Below are 17,120 nucleotides of genomic sequence, written 5' to 3'. Positions count from 1 at the left end.
ATGTGAGATCTTCGACTCCGTGTATAAGACGACCCCCCTTCTTAGCCCCCTCATTTTAGGTACAAAAAACTCGCCTTATACACAGCGATATATGGTAGTTGCTGAATGTGTTGATGTTGCTGAATGTGTCAGTAGCATGAGTAGTTGCTGACTGTGTTGATGTTGCTGACTGTGTTGATGTTGCTGAATGTGTTGATGTTGCTGAATGTGTTGATGTTGCTGAATGTGTTGATGTTGCTGAATGTGTTGATGTTGCTGAATGTGTTGATGATGCTGAATGTGTTGATGTTGCTGAATGTGTTGATGATGCTGAATGTGTTGATGTTGCTGAATGTGTTGATGTTGCTGAATGTGTTGATGTTGCTGAATGTGTTGATGTTGCTGAATGTGTTGATGATGCTGAATGTGTTGATGATGCTGAATGTGTTGATGTTGCTGAATGTGTTGATGTTGCTGACTGTGTTGATGTTGCTGAATGTGTTGATGTTGCTGAATGTGTTGATGTTGCTGAATGTGTTGATGTTGCTGAATGTGTTGATGATGCTGAATGTGTTGATGTTGCTGAATGTGTTGATGTTGCTGAATGTGTTGATGTTGCTGAATGTGTTGATGTTGCTGAATGTGTTGATGTTGCTGAATGTGTTGATGTTGCTGACTGTGTTGATGTTGCTGAATGTGTTGATGTTGCTGAATGTGTTGATGTTGCTGACTGTGTTGATGTTGTTTCAGGCGGCCCCTACATCATGGTACTGCCCCACAACCTCACCGCCATCGAAGGACAAAGGATAAAGTTTTCGTGTGGTGCAGAGGCCTACCCCAACAACATCACGTACAGCTGGTTCAAGGAGGGCATTGACGTGGAGACTCTGCCAGGCTTCCAGGTGGGCCGGATCAGCATCAGTCTGGATGGGAGCCTACTCATCTCCTCCGTCATCAAAGATGACATGGCCTGGTACATGTGTCGCCCTAGCAACGGCATCGGAGAAGATGAAGCATCGGCATATCTCAATGTTACATGTGAGTTGACAATGTATGAGTGGAGTGTTTAGTACAATATTCCAGCAATATCATCGTGAGGAACGCTTGGATTGTTCTTCACACATTCTACCAAACTGGACCTGTGAAGATCCGGGGTAGAGTAGAGCAACCCATACTTGCCGTAAGAGGCGACCATGCTTGTCATAAGAGGCAACTAGCGGGATTGGGTGGTCAGCCTCACTGACCTTGTTGATGCAATTGCATGGATCGATGCTCATGATGTCAATCACTGGATTGTCTGGTCCCAACGCAATTATTTACAGCGTGATGTCATATTGTTGGGATATCGCTAAGTGCAGCATTTTTTAAACAACAAACAAACAAACCAATCTGGGCTGTCGAACCCGGGGCTTCGGTGTGACAAATATGCTCTGTAACAACAGGGCTAACAAATTGTCCTGTACAATGTGCGATGCTTGAAATTTTTATACTGAACTGAAAAGGTTAAGGATCATTACCGGTAATATTTTTGGGGATTCTTTTTTGTAGTAAAGACTTAGCACACAATTTCATGAAAATATCTCGTGTATAAGTCATCACACCACCTCGATCTTTACTCCAGGTAGTATAGTGCGTTATATCACCCAACACTGGCTTCCACAGGAGATATTGCTTGGATGAAATCAAGTGATAATTTTCCGAGGAGATGTATTGCTACACAGAAACTGCATCACAATGCTTCGACCATTGTGACATCATCTGTTACCATGACATCACAGTCAAATGACATCACTAATCTCTCTGCCACTGAAGCTGGTTAGCTGTACATTTAACACTTGTTATTACTGTTTTCAAGCTGAAAAAGTTGAAAGAATCTTTAGAATCCCACCCTCATGCCATTGAGATCGAATGTTTCAACTCTCGTGTTAATGCATTTGATTTCAGAAGACACTTGGTGAGATTCTCTAAATATTTATTCCTACTTCTACAAATGTATGTCAAATATGATTCTTTAATTTTATAACATCTAAGTGTCCATATTTCTCACCAATCCACAGTCATCGTCTATCCATTCTTCCTTTGTGTGAGGGGTGGTGGGGTGGCCAGTAATTAAAGTGTTCGCTTTTCATGCCGAAGACCTGGGTTTGATTCCCACATGGACACAATGTGCGAAGCCCATTTCTGGCGTTCCCCGGCGGAATATTGCTTAAACCATACTCACTCTCTCACTCCTTTGTGTGGGGCGGTCGGGTAGCCTAGTGGTTAAAGCGTTCGCTCGTCACGCCGAAGACCCGGGTTCGATTGTGTGAAGCCCATTTCTGGTGTCCCCCGCCGTGATATGCTGGAATATTGCTAAAAGCGGCGTAAAACCATAACACTCACTCACTCACTCACTCCTTAGTGTGAAAAAAAGGCCCTCTCTCTCAAGAGTTATTTCCCTTACCATGTATTTGAATTTCCTGCATGTTTTATGTGTTAGTAAATCTATTGATGTGAGACTGTATTAATGAGTTTCGATGTCACAATTACTTTTCTTCAGATTTTCCAAAGGTTCTTCCCATGCCAAGCCAGCTAACATGGGCTAAAGGTTTTCGTGAAAAGATCGACTGTCCAGTTGATGCCAATCCTTCGATGACGTCGACGATATGGACGAAGGATGCCATGATCTTGGACGGCACGAACCGTATGGCTATTCTGACCAATGGCACGCTTGTGATCCGTAACGTGACGCTGCTGGACAGTGGCAGCTACAGCTGCACCCCGGTCAGTCTGCTGGGTCGCGGGGAGACGTCGCCACACGTGCAGGTTATTGTTAGAGGTGAGATACAACATTGTAAGTATCGGCAGTTGGAATGCAGCTGGAAGGTAGTCGTCCTAGACTCGCATGATACATATTTAGTACAAATCGTGAAATTTTAAGTTGCACCAGAATAAGTTTTGTCATTTCAGTGATTGTGTGATGACAGGATTTTTTCTTCTTTTTAAATATGATTTCCCACAATGAGCTCAGATAAGATTTGTATCAAAGAAATTTTGATAACGGTTTCAGATGTTAGTTTTGAGGTGTGTATATGAAAAATAAATATTTGTAGTTTTTATATATTTCTGAACAGCCTGGTTGTCACTGATGTTACAAGGTCAAAGGGTTTCCGTAAAGCTGATTGCGTCACTAATGCAAACGTAGACTTTTAATGATGCTCTTTTACATAGATTGTTCCAGAGCATGTTAGGAGCATGTGGATGTTGTGCCTGTTCCGTTCCAAGTTTCATCAAAACAAGCACTGATTACATCGTTTCCATTATAATTTAAAAACCAGAATCCATTCTAACCAGATTTGGACACATGATCAAGCGTTTTTGTATCTGAAATCAGGTTTTGGAAAAATAAACTTCAATCCTTGATGGATTTTAGCACAAATACTTTCCCTTTTAATAGATTTGTCACTAACAATCATGTGAGCAAAACTAAAAAAAGTATGGATATAAATTAATGTTGACTTTTGGAGAGATTTATCTTGTTGAGTAGACATTCCGAAAGTGTTAATCCCTCATAGTTAAATTCAGTTCCGATTAAAATAGGGATTAATCTCATTTCATATGAATGATGATCTATGAATTGATATTTTCTTTTCAAATATTCATGGTAAATATTTTCCCACCTGTTGGATCACCAGACTTATGATAGTTTTAGAAGTCATTTCACAATTTCACAGTACAGCACTGTTATGCCTGACCAACAGTCATAGGACTTAGCTAGTCTTCAATTTGATCTTTTCACTTTCATACAAGATGGTTTGTCACCGTGTGTTGCATGCTTTAGCTATGTAGGTGGGTCCTTATTTCTCACCCAAGTCGGCTGAGAGCATGTGCTAGACACACAGACAGACACTGATATTTTCGTGTGATCCTCAGGACATGTTGTGATACCTTTGTGACCTGCAAATGTGAGTCATTGATGACTATTTTGTATTAACGCTTCCATATTGTGACACAGATGTACCGGGTAAGAAGCGCCACCTACTTTGTCTGTTGTGCATTGTAACGTCTTGTAACGCCACCTATATCCTGTGTGCAATGCTTCCAACTGGAGTGGTCACCCTTGCTTTCATAGCTAGGTTATATCTGTTAATTCACGTCAGTTTGAACTCTTGCGTTGTACCCTAGCTTCGGGTACAGTACTGTCAGTACTTTCTGTCGAGGAAATTGTTTTATTTGAAGATAAGTCGTTATTTATAAGATGGTAGGTGCAGCTCTGTAGTTTCAAAGCAGTTGCCATTTTTTTTATCCTGCGTTTTTAAAATGCTATGTTGCAAATGCCCGCCATTTCTCATCTTGATAAGTTATCCCAGTATCACGATTCTGGCAAGTTGTTTTGACCACTGACACTTCAGCTCTTTTAACAAACAGGAATTTGTAGACAAAGGCATTAAGAGAGGCCTCAGAAATCTGTCTAAATGCGCCCCCTTTCTTCATGTTGAGCCTCTTGCAAATGTTATTTTTGCCTTCAATCTCCCTCATTTCTTTGTTATTTCTCTCCACTCATTCTGATTTTTTTCAGTGGACTTCTTCCTGTCATCTCATTTTAATCTCTACAGCATTGAAATCATCAGCATTCTGCTTTACAATCATCATGCATTGTCGTTCTTTAGACAATCTTTAAAGATTTATAAACATGTGTAGCAGTACAACCACACAAGCAAAAAGGGGCACGGGTGGCCCAGTCGTCTACATGCCGCGATTCGCTGTGCAGAATTGCGCCCCTTGGGCACGCCAGATTGTGGGTTCGAATCCCGGTTCACCCCGATTAGGTTTCTAGGATTGTCAGTACCATACCCGTGTTCGTGGGTGTAACTGAAGTGGTAAACGTCTGAGACCTGCATCACTTGGGGCTTTCCTCCCACATTAAGCTGACACGCCGTGATGTAACTGGAATACTGTTAAAAACGGCGATACCCAACTCACTCACTCACAAGCAAAAAGGTTGGAAATTGCAGATGTGCTTAAAGTAATCTTGGGGTAACTGCATCAATCTACTATGTTAATACTCTTTCCAACAATATACAGGTATGAATATTTCATCTTAAACATAGCATCTTGCAGGTAAGTTTTAGAGAGAGCAGCTTCAGATTTAGGATTGTGCTCTGAGTGGAGTGTTCATTATTTACCTATTACCTATTCCTGCTCTTGGTCTATATTTTTTGTGCATTGAATGAGATTTTTATTATATTTAAAGACATTAAAGCCTAATCCTCTTTCTTTTTCTTTCAAACTACCTTTTTGTATCCATCTTAGGATGTGTCAAAATCCTGGTTGTCTCGAACTCATTTGGGAGTCTCAAGTATCCAAATTAAGCATTAAGTTCCCCTGATGTCTCAGACCCTGGATAGCTCAGTTTTTTTACCAGCTCCCCACAAGTTCGACACAACAAGGTTCGACACTATTGTTTCCATTGTGTGATATCAGAAATAATTACCAATGGAATAGTAATACCATATTTCCCCATATAGATACAGGTCCTCAATTATGTGGGTCAACACCAGATTAGTAAGTAGGGCCCGGATTTCCAGTAGACACCGGAGTCTCATTCCTCAAAGTGATCAATGCACGAAAACAATCATGACTCAATACTTTAACGTGGAGGTATGATTGTCATAGTGCTAAGATCGTTTTAGGGAACAAAGCTCATGGTCTTTCACATGCTGAGGTTAGACGGACCATCTTCCTTAATCAAGGGCGTTAACTGACTATTTTGAGTCCAGTTTCCACTCTTGCCGAACTACGCTTGAATTTCCAGGCTCGATCGTAGCGCCACCAGTTGCTATTACGATTTATGTCCATCCTATGTCTCTCCTATTGACCAATCAGATTCCATCGCTTGCATTTGCTCAAATGAAATTGCAGCGCCCAGTCAAGACGATCTGATTGCTAATCAAGATCTTTATTGTAAAAAGACGGCTCTTACTTTGCGAAATGTATAAAATAATGTGAGCACCTTGATTAAAAACATAAAAATATGTGCAAAATATCTGTTTATGCCCAATTGACAGTACACATGCTTTGCAAATCCTGCAGTCGACCAAAATCTGCACATTGAAATCCATGTTGTTTAAGAACCAGATGTCCAGTTTTTAGCGATTTTGATTTGACTACGTATTGACTCGTTAGTCCAGCCAACTTGAAACTCTAGATGTCCAGCCTAGTTTGGCATGGGTAGAAACTGGACTTTTATAGTCGGTTAACGCCCTTGCTTTGGGAGGATGAGAAAGACAGATTATCCAAATTTAGAAACTAACTAGTGTATTCATAAACAATCTGTTAAATAGTGACTAGAACTAGAATAAACCCATTAAATGCCGGATGCGTCTATTAGAGGAAATATGGTGTGACGTATTTCCACAGTTACGTTTTCTCTTGCAGTATAATGATGTGTACACTGCTGCTGTTGTTGTGTTGTTTTTCAGTAAGTGTGTTGTAATTTCAGACCCTCCGTACTTCATCCTCCGTCCGAGACCTCTCTACCAGAAGAATCCAGGGCAGTCTGTCGTACTGCCGTGTTCCGCCACCGGTACCCCGGAGCCATCGCTCAGCTGGAGGAAGGTGGGCTTCTTGAACTCTCACTTCAGCTGTGTTTTTTTTTTTTGTTTAACGCCACACTCAGCAATGTTCAGCTATATGATGGCGTCCTGTAAATAATTAAGTCTGAACAAGGTAATCCAGTGGTTGATGTTGTGAGCATCGTTCCACCATCAACCAAACCATAAGCAGCACCATCGATCATTTGTCACCCCGAGGAACCAGTATAGGTCGCTTGGGACTAATTTTCTGTTGGGGAAAACCTGAGGGGGCTCTTGGTATAAACAAGACATTGTAAGGACAGAGAATTCCAGGTGGGCATTCCTTTGTATGATGAGACTTGTGACGTCATATTTTGGACGAGACCACCTCAGTGGTCAAGCGTTAGAGCGTCCACCCGGAGAGCGGAAGGTCTGGGGTTCAATCCCCGGCCGCGTAATAATAAGATAAGGCGTTAAAAGATGGTACTTGTTGTAACCCTCGCTGGCGCTCGGCAGTGAGTGTCTGAGTGGGGTACTCATGTTAATCTGAGGCATGGTATCTCAGTGAGCTAGCACCATTAATCGGCATCAGTCCGGACTAGTACAAGCAGCCACACACACACGTACATACACGTCGCAATATAAGTGCAATAATCTTGAACGCGCCGTTAAACCCAATTTCAGTGTCTGGTGAGTTGTTCCCCATAGATGTAGCTGGGCAACGTAGATAAATACATGGTCGAGCAATTGCATCCAAAAGTAGGAGAGATATCACAGTCCGTAATTGGAGAAAAGGTACAGATAATTGAGGTGAAATTTGTGAGAATATCCAAGAAATACCAAACTTAACCCTCCTTTTCATAAAATGACATGTCTGACATTGACGAGGTCAAATGCATTCAAGGAGTCATCATTATTTAAATACGGGTAAATCTTTTTAAGCTTGTACATTTTACCATCCTCAAAAAGGCTGTACATAATGTTGAAATCTCATTTAAGAAATAAACGAATATATCCAATACAGCCCATGCAAGTCTAAATTAATGCAGTATCTGAAAATAAAGAAAGAAAGTCTGTGGGCTCCTTTTTATTATATTTCATAATTGTAATTTAACAACTGTTTTTTTTCTGTAAAATATGTTCATTTGAGAGACTAGATGATAATAGGTCCTGACAATACTTACTTCATTATGGGGACTCACTCATTCGCTCGCTCACGCTCTCACTCACTCCCACTCACTCACTCTCATGTTTGTTTGTTTGTTGTTTAATGCCGCTCTCAGCAATATTCAAGCTAAATGGCTGTGATTGACATCATGAGCTTCTTACGACAAGCATGATACGGCAATCATGGTTTGCTTTTTAACACTGTCTGCCATGTCCGCAGGTCCAAGGCAATCATGGTTTGCTCTTTAACACGGTCTGTCATGTCCGCAGGTCCAAGGCAATCATGGTTTGCTGTTTAACACTGTCTGCCATGTCCGCAGGTCCAAGGCAATCATGGTTTGCTTTTTAACACTGTCTGCCATGTCCGCAGGTCCAAGGCAATCATGGTTTGCTTTTTAACACTGTCTGTCATGTCCGCAGGTCCAAGGCAATCATGGTTTGCTTTTAACACTGTCTGTCATGTCCGCAGGTCCAAGGCAATCATGGTTTGCTGTTTAACACTGTCTGCCATGTCCGCAGATCCAAGGCAATCATGGTTTGCTCTTTAACACTGTCTGTCATGTCCGCAGGTCCAAGGCAATCATGGTTTGCTTTTTAACACTGTCTGTCATGTCCGCAGGTCCAAGGCAATCATGGTTTGCTTTTAAAACACTGTCTGTCATGTCCGCAGGTCCAAGGCAATCATGGTTTGCTTTTTAACACTGTCTGTCATGTCCGCAGGTCCAAGGCAATCATGGTTTGCTCTTTAACACTGTCTGTCATGTCCGCAGGTCCAAGGCAATCATGGTTTGCTGTTTAACACTGTCTGCCTTGTCCGCAGGTCCAAGGCAATCATGGTTTGCTTTTTAACACTGTCTGTCATGTCCGCAGGTCCAAGGCAATCATGGTTTGCTTTTTAACACTGTCTGCCTTGTCCGCAGGTCCAAGGCAATCATGGTTTGCTTTTTAACACTGTCTGCCATGTCCGCAGGTCCAAGGCAATCATGGTTTGCTGTTTAACACTGTCTGTCATGTCCGCAGGTCCAAGGCAATCATGGTTTTCTTTTAACACTGTCTGCCATGTCCGCAGATCCAAGGCAATCATGGTTTGCTTTTAACACTGTCTGTCATGTCCGCAGATCCAAGGCAATCATGGTTTGCTCTTTAACACTGTCTGTCATGTCCGCAGGTCCAAGGCAATCATGGTTTTCTTTTAACACTGTCTGTCATGTCCGCAGATCCAAGGCAATCATGGTTTGCTTTTAACACTGTCTGTCATGTCCGCAGATCCAAGGCAATCATGGTTTGCTTTTAACACTGTCTGTCATGTCCGCAGGTCCAAGGCAATCATGGTTTTCTTTTAACACTGTCTGTCATGTCCGCAGGTCCAAGGCAATCATGGTTTGCTTGTTAACACTCTCTGTCATGTCCGCAGGTCCAAGGCAATCATGGTTTGCTTTTTAACACTGTCTGTCATGTCCGCAGGTCCAAGGCAATCATGGTTTGCTTTTAACACTGTCTGTCATGTCCGCAGATCCAAGGCAATCATGGTTTGCTCTTTAACACTGTCTTCCATGTCCGCAGGTCCAAGGCAATCATGGTTTGCTTTTAACACTGTCTGTCATGTCCGCAGGTCCAAGGCAATCATGGTTTGCTTTTTAACACGGTCTGTCATGTCCGCAGGTCCAAGGCAATCATGGTTTGCTTTTAACACTGTCTGTCATGTCCGCAGGTCCAAGGCAATCATGGTTTTCTTTTAACACTGTCTGTCATGTCCGCAGATCCAAGGCAATCATGGTTTGCTCTTTAACACTGTCTTCCATGTCCGCAGGTCCAAGGCAATCATGGTTTGCTTTTAACACTGTCTGTCATGTCCGCAGGTCCAAGGCAATCATGGTTTGCTTTTTAACACTGTCTGTCATGTCCGCAGGTCCAAGGCAATCATGGTTTGCTTTTAACACTGTCTGTCATGTCCGCAGGTCCAAGGCAATCATGGTTTTCTTTTAACACTGTCTGTCATGTCCGCAGATCCAAGGCAATCATGGTTTGCTTTTTAACACTGTCTGTCATGTCCGCAGGTCCAAGGCAATCGTGGTTTGCTGTTTAACACTGTCTGCCATGTCCGCAGGTCCAAGGCAATCATGGTTTGCTGTTTAACACTGTCTGCCATGTCCGCAGGTCCAAGGCAATCATGGTTTGCTGTTTAACACGGTCTGTCATGTCCGCAGGTCCAAGGCAATCATGGTTTGCTGTTTAACACTGTCTGCCATGTCCGCAGGTCCAAGGCAATCATGGTTTGCTGTTTAACACTGTCTGCCATGTCCGCAGGTCCAAGGCAATCATGGTTTGCTGTTTAACACGGTCTGTCATGTCCGCAGGTCCAAGGCAATCATGGTTTGCTGTTTAACACTGTCTGCCATGTCCGCAGGTCCAAGGCAATCATGGTTTGCTGTTTAACACTGTCTGCCATGTCCGCAGGTCCAAGGCAATCATGGTTTGCTTTTTAACACTGTCTGTCATGTCCGCAGGTCCAAGGCAATCATGGTTTGCTTTTTAACACTGTCTGTCATGTCCGCAGGTCCAAGGCAATCATGGTTTGCTTTTTAACACTGTCTGTCATGTCCGCAGGTCCAAGGCAATCATGGTTTGCTTTTTAACACTGTCTGTCATGTCCGCAGGTCCAAGACAATCATGGTTTGCTTTTTAACACTGTCTGTCATGTCCGCAGGTCCAAGGCAATCATGGTTTGCTGTTTAACACTGTCTGTCATGTCCGCAGGTCCAAGGCAATCATGGTTTGCTTTTTAACACTGTCTGTCATGTCCGCAGGTCCAAGGCAATCATGGTTTGCTGTTTAACACTGTCTGTCATGTCCGCAGGTCCAAGGCAATCATGGTTTGCTGTTTAACACTGTCTGTCATGTCCGCAGGTCCAAGGCAATCATGGTTTGCTTTTTAACACTGTCTGTCATGTCCGCAGGTCCAAGGCAATCATGGTTTGCTTTTAACACTGTCTGTCATGTCCGCAGGTCCAAGGCAATCATGGTTTGCTTTTTAACACTGTCTGTCATGTCCGCAGGTCCAAGGCAATCATGGTTTGCTTTTTAACACTGTCTGTCATGTCCGCAGGTCCAAGGCAATCATGGTTTGCTCTTTAACACTGTCTGTCATGTCCGCAGGTCCAAGGCAATCATGGTTTGCTTTTTAACACTGTCTGTCATGTCCGCAGGTCCAAGGCAATCATGGTTTTCTTTTAACACTGTCTGTCATGTCCGCAGGTCCAAGGCAATCATGGTTTGCTTTTTAACACTGTCTGTCATGTCCGCAGGTCCAAGGCAATCATGGTTTGCTGTTTAACACTGTCTGTCATGTCCGCAGGTCCAAGGCAATCATGGTTTTCTTTTAACACTGTCTGCCATGTCCGCAGATCCAAGGCAATCATGGTTTGCTTTTAACACTGTCTGTCATGTCCGCAGATCCAAGGCAATCATGGTTTGCTCTTTAACACTGTCTGTCATGTCCGCAGGTCCAAGGCAATCATGGTTTTCTTTTAACACTGTCTGTCATGTCCGCAGATCCAAGGCAATCATGGTTTGCTTTTAACACTGTCTGTCATGTCCGCAGATCCAAGGCAATCATGGTTTGCTTTTAACATTGTCTGTCATGTCCGCAGGTCCAAGGCAATCATGGTTTTCTTTTAACACTGTCTGTCATGTCCGCAGGTCCAAGGCAATCATGGTTTGCTTGTTAACACTCTCTGTCATGTCCGCAGGTCCAAGGCAATCATGGTTTGCTTTTTAACACTGTCTGTCATGTCCGCAGGTCCAAGGCAATCATGGTTTGCTTTTAACACTGTCTGTCATGTCCGCAGATCCAAGGCAATCATGGTTTGCTCTTTAACACTGTCTTCCATGTCCGCAGGTCCAAGGCAATCATGGTTTGCTTTTAACACTGTCTGTCATGTCCGCAGGTCCAAGGCAATCATGGTTTGCTTTTTAACACGGTCTGTCATGTCCGCAGGTCGAAGGCAATCATGGTTTGCTTTTAACACTGTCTGTCATGTCCGCAGGTCCAAGGCAATCATGGTTTTCTTTTAACACTGTCTGTCATGTCCGCAGATCCAAGGCAATCATGGTTTGCTCTTTAACACTGTCTTCCATGTCCGCAGGTCCAAGGCAATCATGGTTTGCTTTTAACACTGTCTGTCATGTCCGCAGGTCCAAGGCAATCATGGTTTGCTTTTTAACACGGTCTGTCATGTCCGCAGGTCCAAGGCAATCATGGTTTGCTTTTAACACTGTCTGTCATGTCCGCAGGTCCAAGGCAATCATGGTTTTCTTTTAACACTGTCTGTCATGTCCGCAGATCCAAGGCAATCATGGTTTGCTTTTTAACACTGTCTGTCATGTCCGCAGGTCCAAGGCAATCATGGTTTGCTGTTTAACACTGTCTGCCATGTCCGCAGGTCCAAGGCAATCATGGTTTGCTGTTTAACACTGTCTGCCATGTCCGCAGGTCCAAGGCAATCATGGTTTGCTGTTTAACACGGTCTGTCATGTCCGCAGGTCCAAGGCAATCATGGTTTGCTGTTTAACACTGTCTGCCATGTCCGCAGGTCCAAGGCAATCATGGTTTGCTGTTTAACACTGTCTGCCATGTCCGCAGGTCCAAGGCAATCATGGTTTGCTGTTTAACACGGTCTGTCATGTCCGCAGGTCCAAGGCAATCATGGTTTGCTGTTTAACACTGTCTGCCATGTCCGCAGGTCCAAGGCAATCATGGTTTGCTGTTTAACACTGTCTGCCATGTCCGCAGGTCCAAGGCAATCATGGTTTGCTTTTTAACACTGTCTGTCATGTCCGCAGGTCCAAGGCAATCATGGTTTGCTTTTTAACACTGTCTGTCATGTCCGCAGGTCCAAGGCAATCATGGTTTGCTTTTTAACACTGTCTGTCATGTCCGCAGGTCCAAGGCAATCATGGTTTGCTTTTTAACACTGTCTGTCATGTCCGCAGGTCCAAGACAATGATGGTTTGCTTTTTAACACTGTCTGTCATGTCCGCAGGTCCAAGGCAATCATGGTTTGCTGTTTAACACTGTCTGTCATGTCCGCAGGTCCAAGGCAATCATGGTTTGCTTTTTAACACTGTCTGTCATGTCCGCAGGTCCAAGGCAATCATGGTTTGCTTTTTAACACTGTCTGTCATGTCCGCAGGTCCAAGGCAGGGTGGAGATCAATGAGAGGGTACGCAACATGCAAGGCAACCTGTCTCTCACCAACCTGGGGAAGGAAGACCATGGGACATATGAATGTGTGGCCAGTAACTCCATTGCAACCATCATCGCTGTCACCGAGCTGCGTGTCATGAGTAGGTCAAGATGAAACTGAATGGAACATTTGTATAGGAAGATATAATTTAGGTCATGAACATTCATTGTTTGATACTAAACTTCTGTCTGATTTGCTGTGGTGTTTTAATATTTAATATTTGTGTAATATATGTGTCCTGTATTTGAAAGATTGTCTCTCCTATTTGAAACATTGTCTCTCGTATTTGAAACATTGTCTCCTGCATTTGAAACATTGTCTCCCATATTTGAAACATTGTCTCCTGCAATTGTAATATTGTCTTCTGTATTTGAAACATTGTCTCCTGCATTTGAAACATTGTCTCCCGTATTTGAAACATTGTCTCCTGCATTTGAAACATTGTCTCCCGTGTTTGAAACATTGTCTCCTGCATTCGCAACATTGTCTCCTGCATTTGAAACATTGTCTCCTGCATTTGAAACATTGTCTCCCGTGTTTGAAACATTGTCTCCTGCATTTGAAACATTGTCTCCTGCATTTGAAACATTGTCTCCCGTGTTTGAAACATTGTCTCCCATGTTTGAAACATTGTCTCCTGCATTCGCAACATTGTCTCCTGCATTTGAAACATTGTCTCCTGCATTTGAAACATTGTCTCCCGTGTTTGAAACATTGTCTCCTGCATTTGAAACATTGTCTCCTGCATTTGAAACATTGTCTCCCGTGTTTGAAACATTGTCTCCTGCATTTGAAACATTGTCTCCTGCATTTGAAACAATGTCTCCTGCATTTGAAACATTGTCTCCTGCATTTGAAACATTGTCTCCTGCATTTGAAACATTGTCTCCCCTATTCGCAACATTGTCTCCCGTGTTTGAAACATTGTCTCCTGCATTTGCAACATTGTCTCCTGCATTTGAAACATTGTCTCCTGCATTTGAAACATTGTCTCCCGTATTTGAAACATTGTCTCCTGCATTTGAAATATTGTCTGCCCTATTTGAAACATTGGCTCCCCTATTTGAAATATTGGCTCCCCTGTTTGAAACATTGTCTCCCCTATTTGAAACATTGTCTCCAGTATTTGAAGCATCATCTCCAGTGACCTGGTTATCCGTTTTATCACGTGTGTATCTAGTAGTTCCGACACTGTGGTTCGGTTTCAGACACAACGCCCCACGCCCCCTACAACGTCAGCGTGGCGACGGACCTGTTCTCCGCCCGTGTCACCTGGGAACCAGCCTACGATGGAGGGAGCCCACAGACATACATATTATGGTAATTTTAAAGGTTACAATGGTCACCTAATGTTGACATAGCCCTTGTTCTAGTCTACATGTCAGGTGTAGTTACCAGGCGTAGCAGCCCCTCCTCATGAGGGCATAGGTATTTCAGGTTTGTTTGTTTGTTGTTTAACGCCGCACTCAGCAATATTCCAGCTGTATGACGGCGGTCTGTAAATATTCAAGTACGGACCAGACAATCCAGTGACTGATATCATGAGCAACAATACACGCAAATGGGATACAATGACATGCATCAACTTAGTCAGCGAGGCCGACCACCCGATCCCGTTAGTCGCCTCTTGCGACATGCTAGTCGCTTCTTACGACAAGTATGGGTTGCTGAAGATATTCTAACCAGGATCTTCACAGGGCGTTTTTCTATGTAATGCACTGCCAAGGAAGACCTGTAGATGTCTCCACTCAAAACCATCAATCCTCTTCAAAACAGCATAAGACCAACTCATCTTAAGGAAACTGTTTTTGCAAAGAGTGGTATATGAATGGATAATTTTATCATGTGAATATTTTGGTTTGATAAGAGGTGTTTGTGTGTCGAGGTCTGTCTACATGGTGTACAAGACATTTGTTGTTTAGGTTTCGCGTTGGGGCAGAGGACAGCACAAACTGGGAGACAATGCGGGTCCCTCAGGGGTCAACGACCTTCACCTTGTACACTCTGATGCCCAACACGATGTATGAGTTTATGGTGCTGTCCCGGAACGAGTATGGTGACGGAATGTACAGTAAAAGAGTCCTCGCAAAGACACGAGGTAAACTTCTGCTCCGTCCTCCACGGGGATTATGGGTAAATCGCATGATACCCATTAAGGTCAGCTCTTTCTAGCGCGTCAGTCGAATGAATGGAAACACAGAAAAACAGATTTTGACTTAATATATTGATTCTGAATTCATTGAAAACGCAATGGAAATAATGATTATTTCATCCCAAAACTCTCATGTATTGGACAATCCATGATCAGGGTTTTGAAGCCCCAAACCTGGATCGAGTATCTGTAGCCTGAACATACAGATTTATATTATCAAAATTTACTATAGACGTAGGAGAGACTGGAAAGAGCAACCTTCATAGGATCTTAGGATCTTAGGATCTTAGGATACAGCTTCATAGAATTAATGAAATTGAAAATGAGTAAATACAAGTAAAGACAGAAATATGATACGAATTCCTCATTTTCAGTTTCAGTCATCATTCATACCCAATTAATAAACTGCCCTACCCTCAGTATATTCCTCCCTGCCCACCTCTGCATATTTGAGACACTCACTCCAACTCAGCCAATCAGCTACTTCCATGCCTGACAGAATGGTTGTCTCCCTTGAATCCTTAGTCAGTTTAAAGTGACACTGTCTGTTTGCTCTCAGGACTTTTTGGTATGTCTGTATGTATATTCTGAAAGCTGTTTATAACCGAAACATTATCATGCAATAAATTCGTAACTATTAAATAAAGAGGTTTCCAAATTTACCCAACTTGTAGATTGGAACATGTACGGTAATACTTTGTCCAAGTATTTGGATTATTGTGACTGTCACTTTAATATGTAGTTTCTACAGATAACAAGGCCAAACATATGAATGCTTAAAACCACTGTTGTACCGTATTCCTCCTAAATTGCGTGCTTTATACCGTAGTTGATTAGCTCAAGGACTGTTTGATTTCGGAGCCTGTTTTTACAATAATTTTTGCCATGTTAGACTTGAGCTTTAGATTCTCTCTCTATTGAGTCCTGTTTATACTTTTTGTTAGGTGTTTCATTTTATTTACCTTTATGAAACATCGTAACATAATATGACATGTTTGTTTCAGGAATAGTTCAAGCTAATTGTTAATGGGACGGTTAAGTTAACTCCCTTTAGTTCTCATCGATAACATCATTGATCATTTTGTGTTAAAAAAGCTATTTAGTTTGAAATTTTGTATTTCTGTTTGAAATAGACTTTTAGTTATTTTAGGAAATAACGACAGAAGATTATTACATAGGAATTATTGATTTTCTTGGTTGGACAAATATGTTGAAGTTTTTGAAGGAGATGTCGTTAAAATGTTTGAATATGATTTATGAGTTGTTCTTTCTAGGAGCTGTTTGACATCCTTCAATAACTTCTGACTTTTTCCTCTGCAGTTGCCATGTATTTTTTATGCAACTAATCACAGTTTTCTTTGCCTACTAACAAACTCACCTCCTAACATAACTACACTTGCTTCACACGAATCTTGCAGCCTGCCCTTATTCTGTGTACAAGTATCTTTCCAATTTTCTTTGTCAAAAAAACATGTTAGTGACACTAAACATTTCAATATATTGTGAAAAAAAACAATCCGTATTCGACGTAATAAGCGCCCAGGGCACTCTCAAAATTAGAAATAGAGGGCTCTTATTAGAATGTTATTTTGGTGGAAAAAACAGAATTAAAAGATAAATGTTGTGGTTTATGCTGACAGCCTGAAATGTTTATGTACGACAGATATATTTTTCCGGAATTAAATGCCCATTATTAAGGGTGCATAAAACACACAAGTGCATATTATACGCGAATAAATAAGTCTTGTGTACATTGATCACTCGGAAGGGGTGCTGATTGGGATTGTTCAATAGCAAATATCTTAGCAAATGTCGCCGTGGGCGCTTATTAGAGCGGAGCGCTTATTACATCGAATACGGTATATCCCATAAAATAAATTAATAAAACCTAAACAAAATTAATAAAACCTAAACATTGTATTCTTCTTCAGCAAAAGATATTTACAAAAAAAAATTATCGACTCCAAGTTTTCTTTGGCCAATATATGTATGATTTTGAAAGAAAACCTAGTGTTTATGAAC

General features: G+C 42.2%; 1 protein-coding gene across 5 annotated transcripts in view; it reads left to right on the top strand.

Moving 5' to 3' along the window:
- The window catches only part of LOC124117182 (protein turtle homolog A-like), a 407,202-nt gene that overhangs the window by 363,484 nt on the left and 26,598 nt on the right, over window positions 1-17,120 (top strand). For 4 of the 5 annotated variants that reach the window (XM_048398559.1, XM_048398557.1, XM_048398561.1 and 1 more), the window contains 7 exons: window positions 730-1,017; window positions 2,519-2,797; window positions 3,974-3,982; window positions 6,461-6,576; window positions 12,893-13,046; window positions 14,155-14,266; window positions 14,869-15,044. In XM_048398559.1, coding sequence (XP_048254516.1) covers window positions 730-1,017; window positions 2,519-2,797; window positions 3,974-3,982; window positions 6,461-6,576; window positions 12,893-13,046; window positions 14,155-14,266; window positions 14,869-15,044 — 1,134 coding nt within the window. The remainder of the gene's footprint in view (window positions 1-729; window positions 1,018-2,518; window positions 2,798-3,973; window positions 3,983-6,460; window positions 6,577-12,892; window positions 13,047-14,154; window positions 14,267-14,868; window positions 15,045-17,120) is intronic. The other variant, XM_048398558.1, reaches the window with a different exon arrangement.

Source organism: Haliotis rufescens, unplaced genomic scaffold (genome assembly GCF_023055435.1).
Source record: "Haliotis rufescens isolate VD_foot unplaced genomic scaffold, xgHalRufe1.0.p SCAF_18, whole genome shotgun sequence".
Classification (NCBI taxonomy): Eukaryota; Metazoa; Mollusca; class Gastropoda; order Lepetellida; family Haliotidae; genus Haliotis; species Haliotis rufescens.
This window is presented reverse-complemented; position numbering and strand designations above follow the sequence as displayed.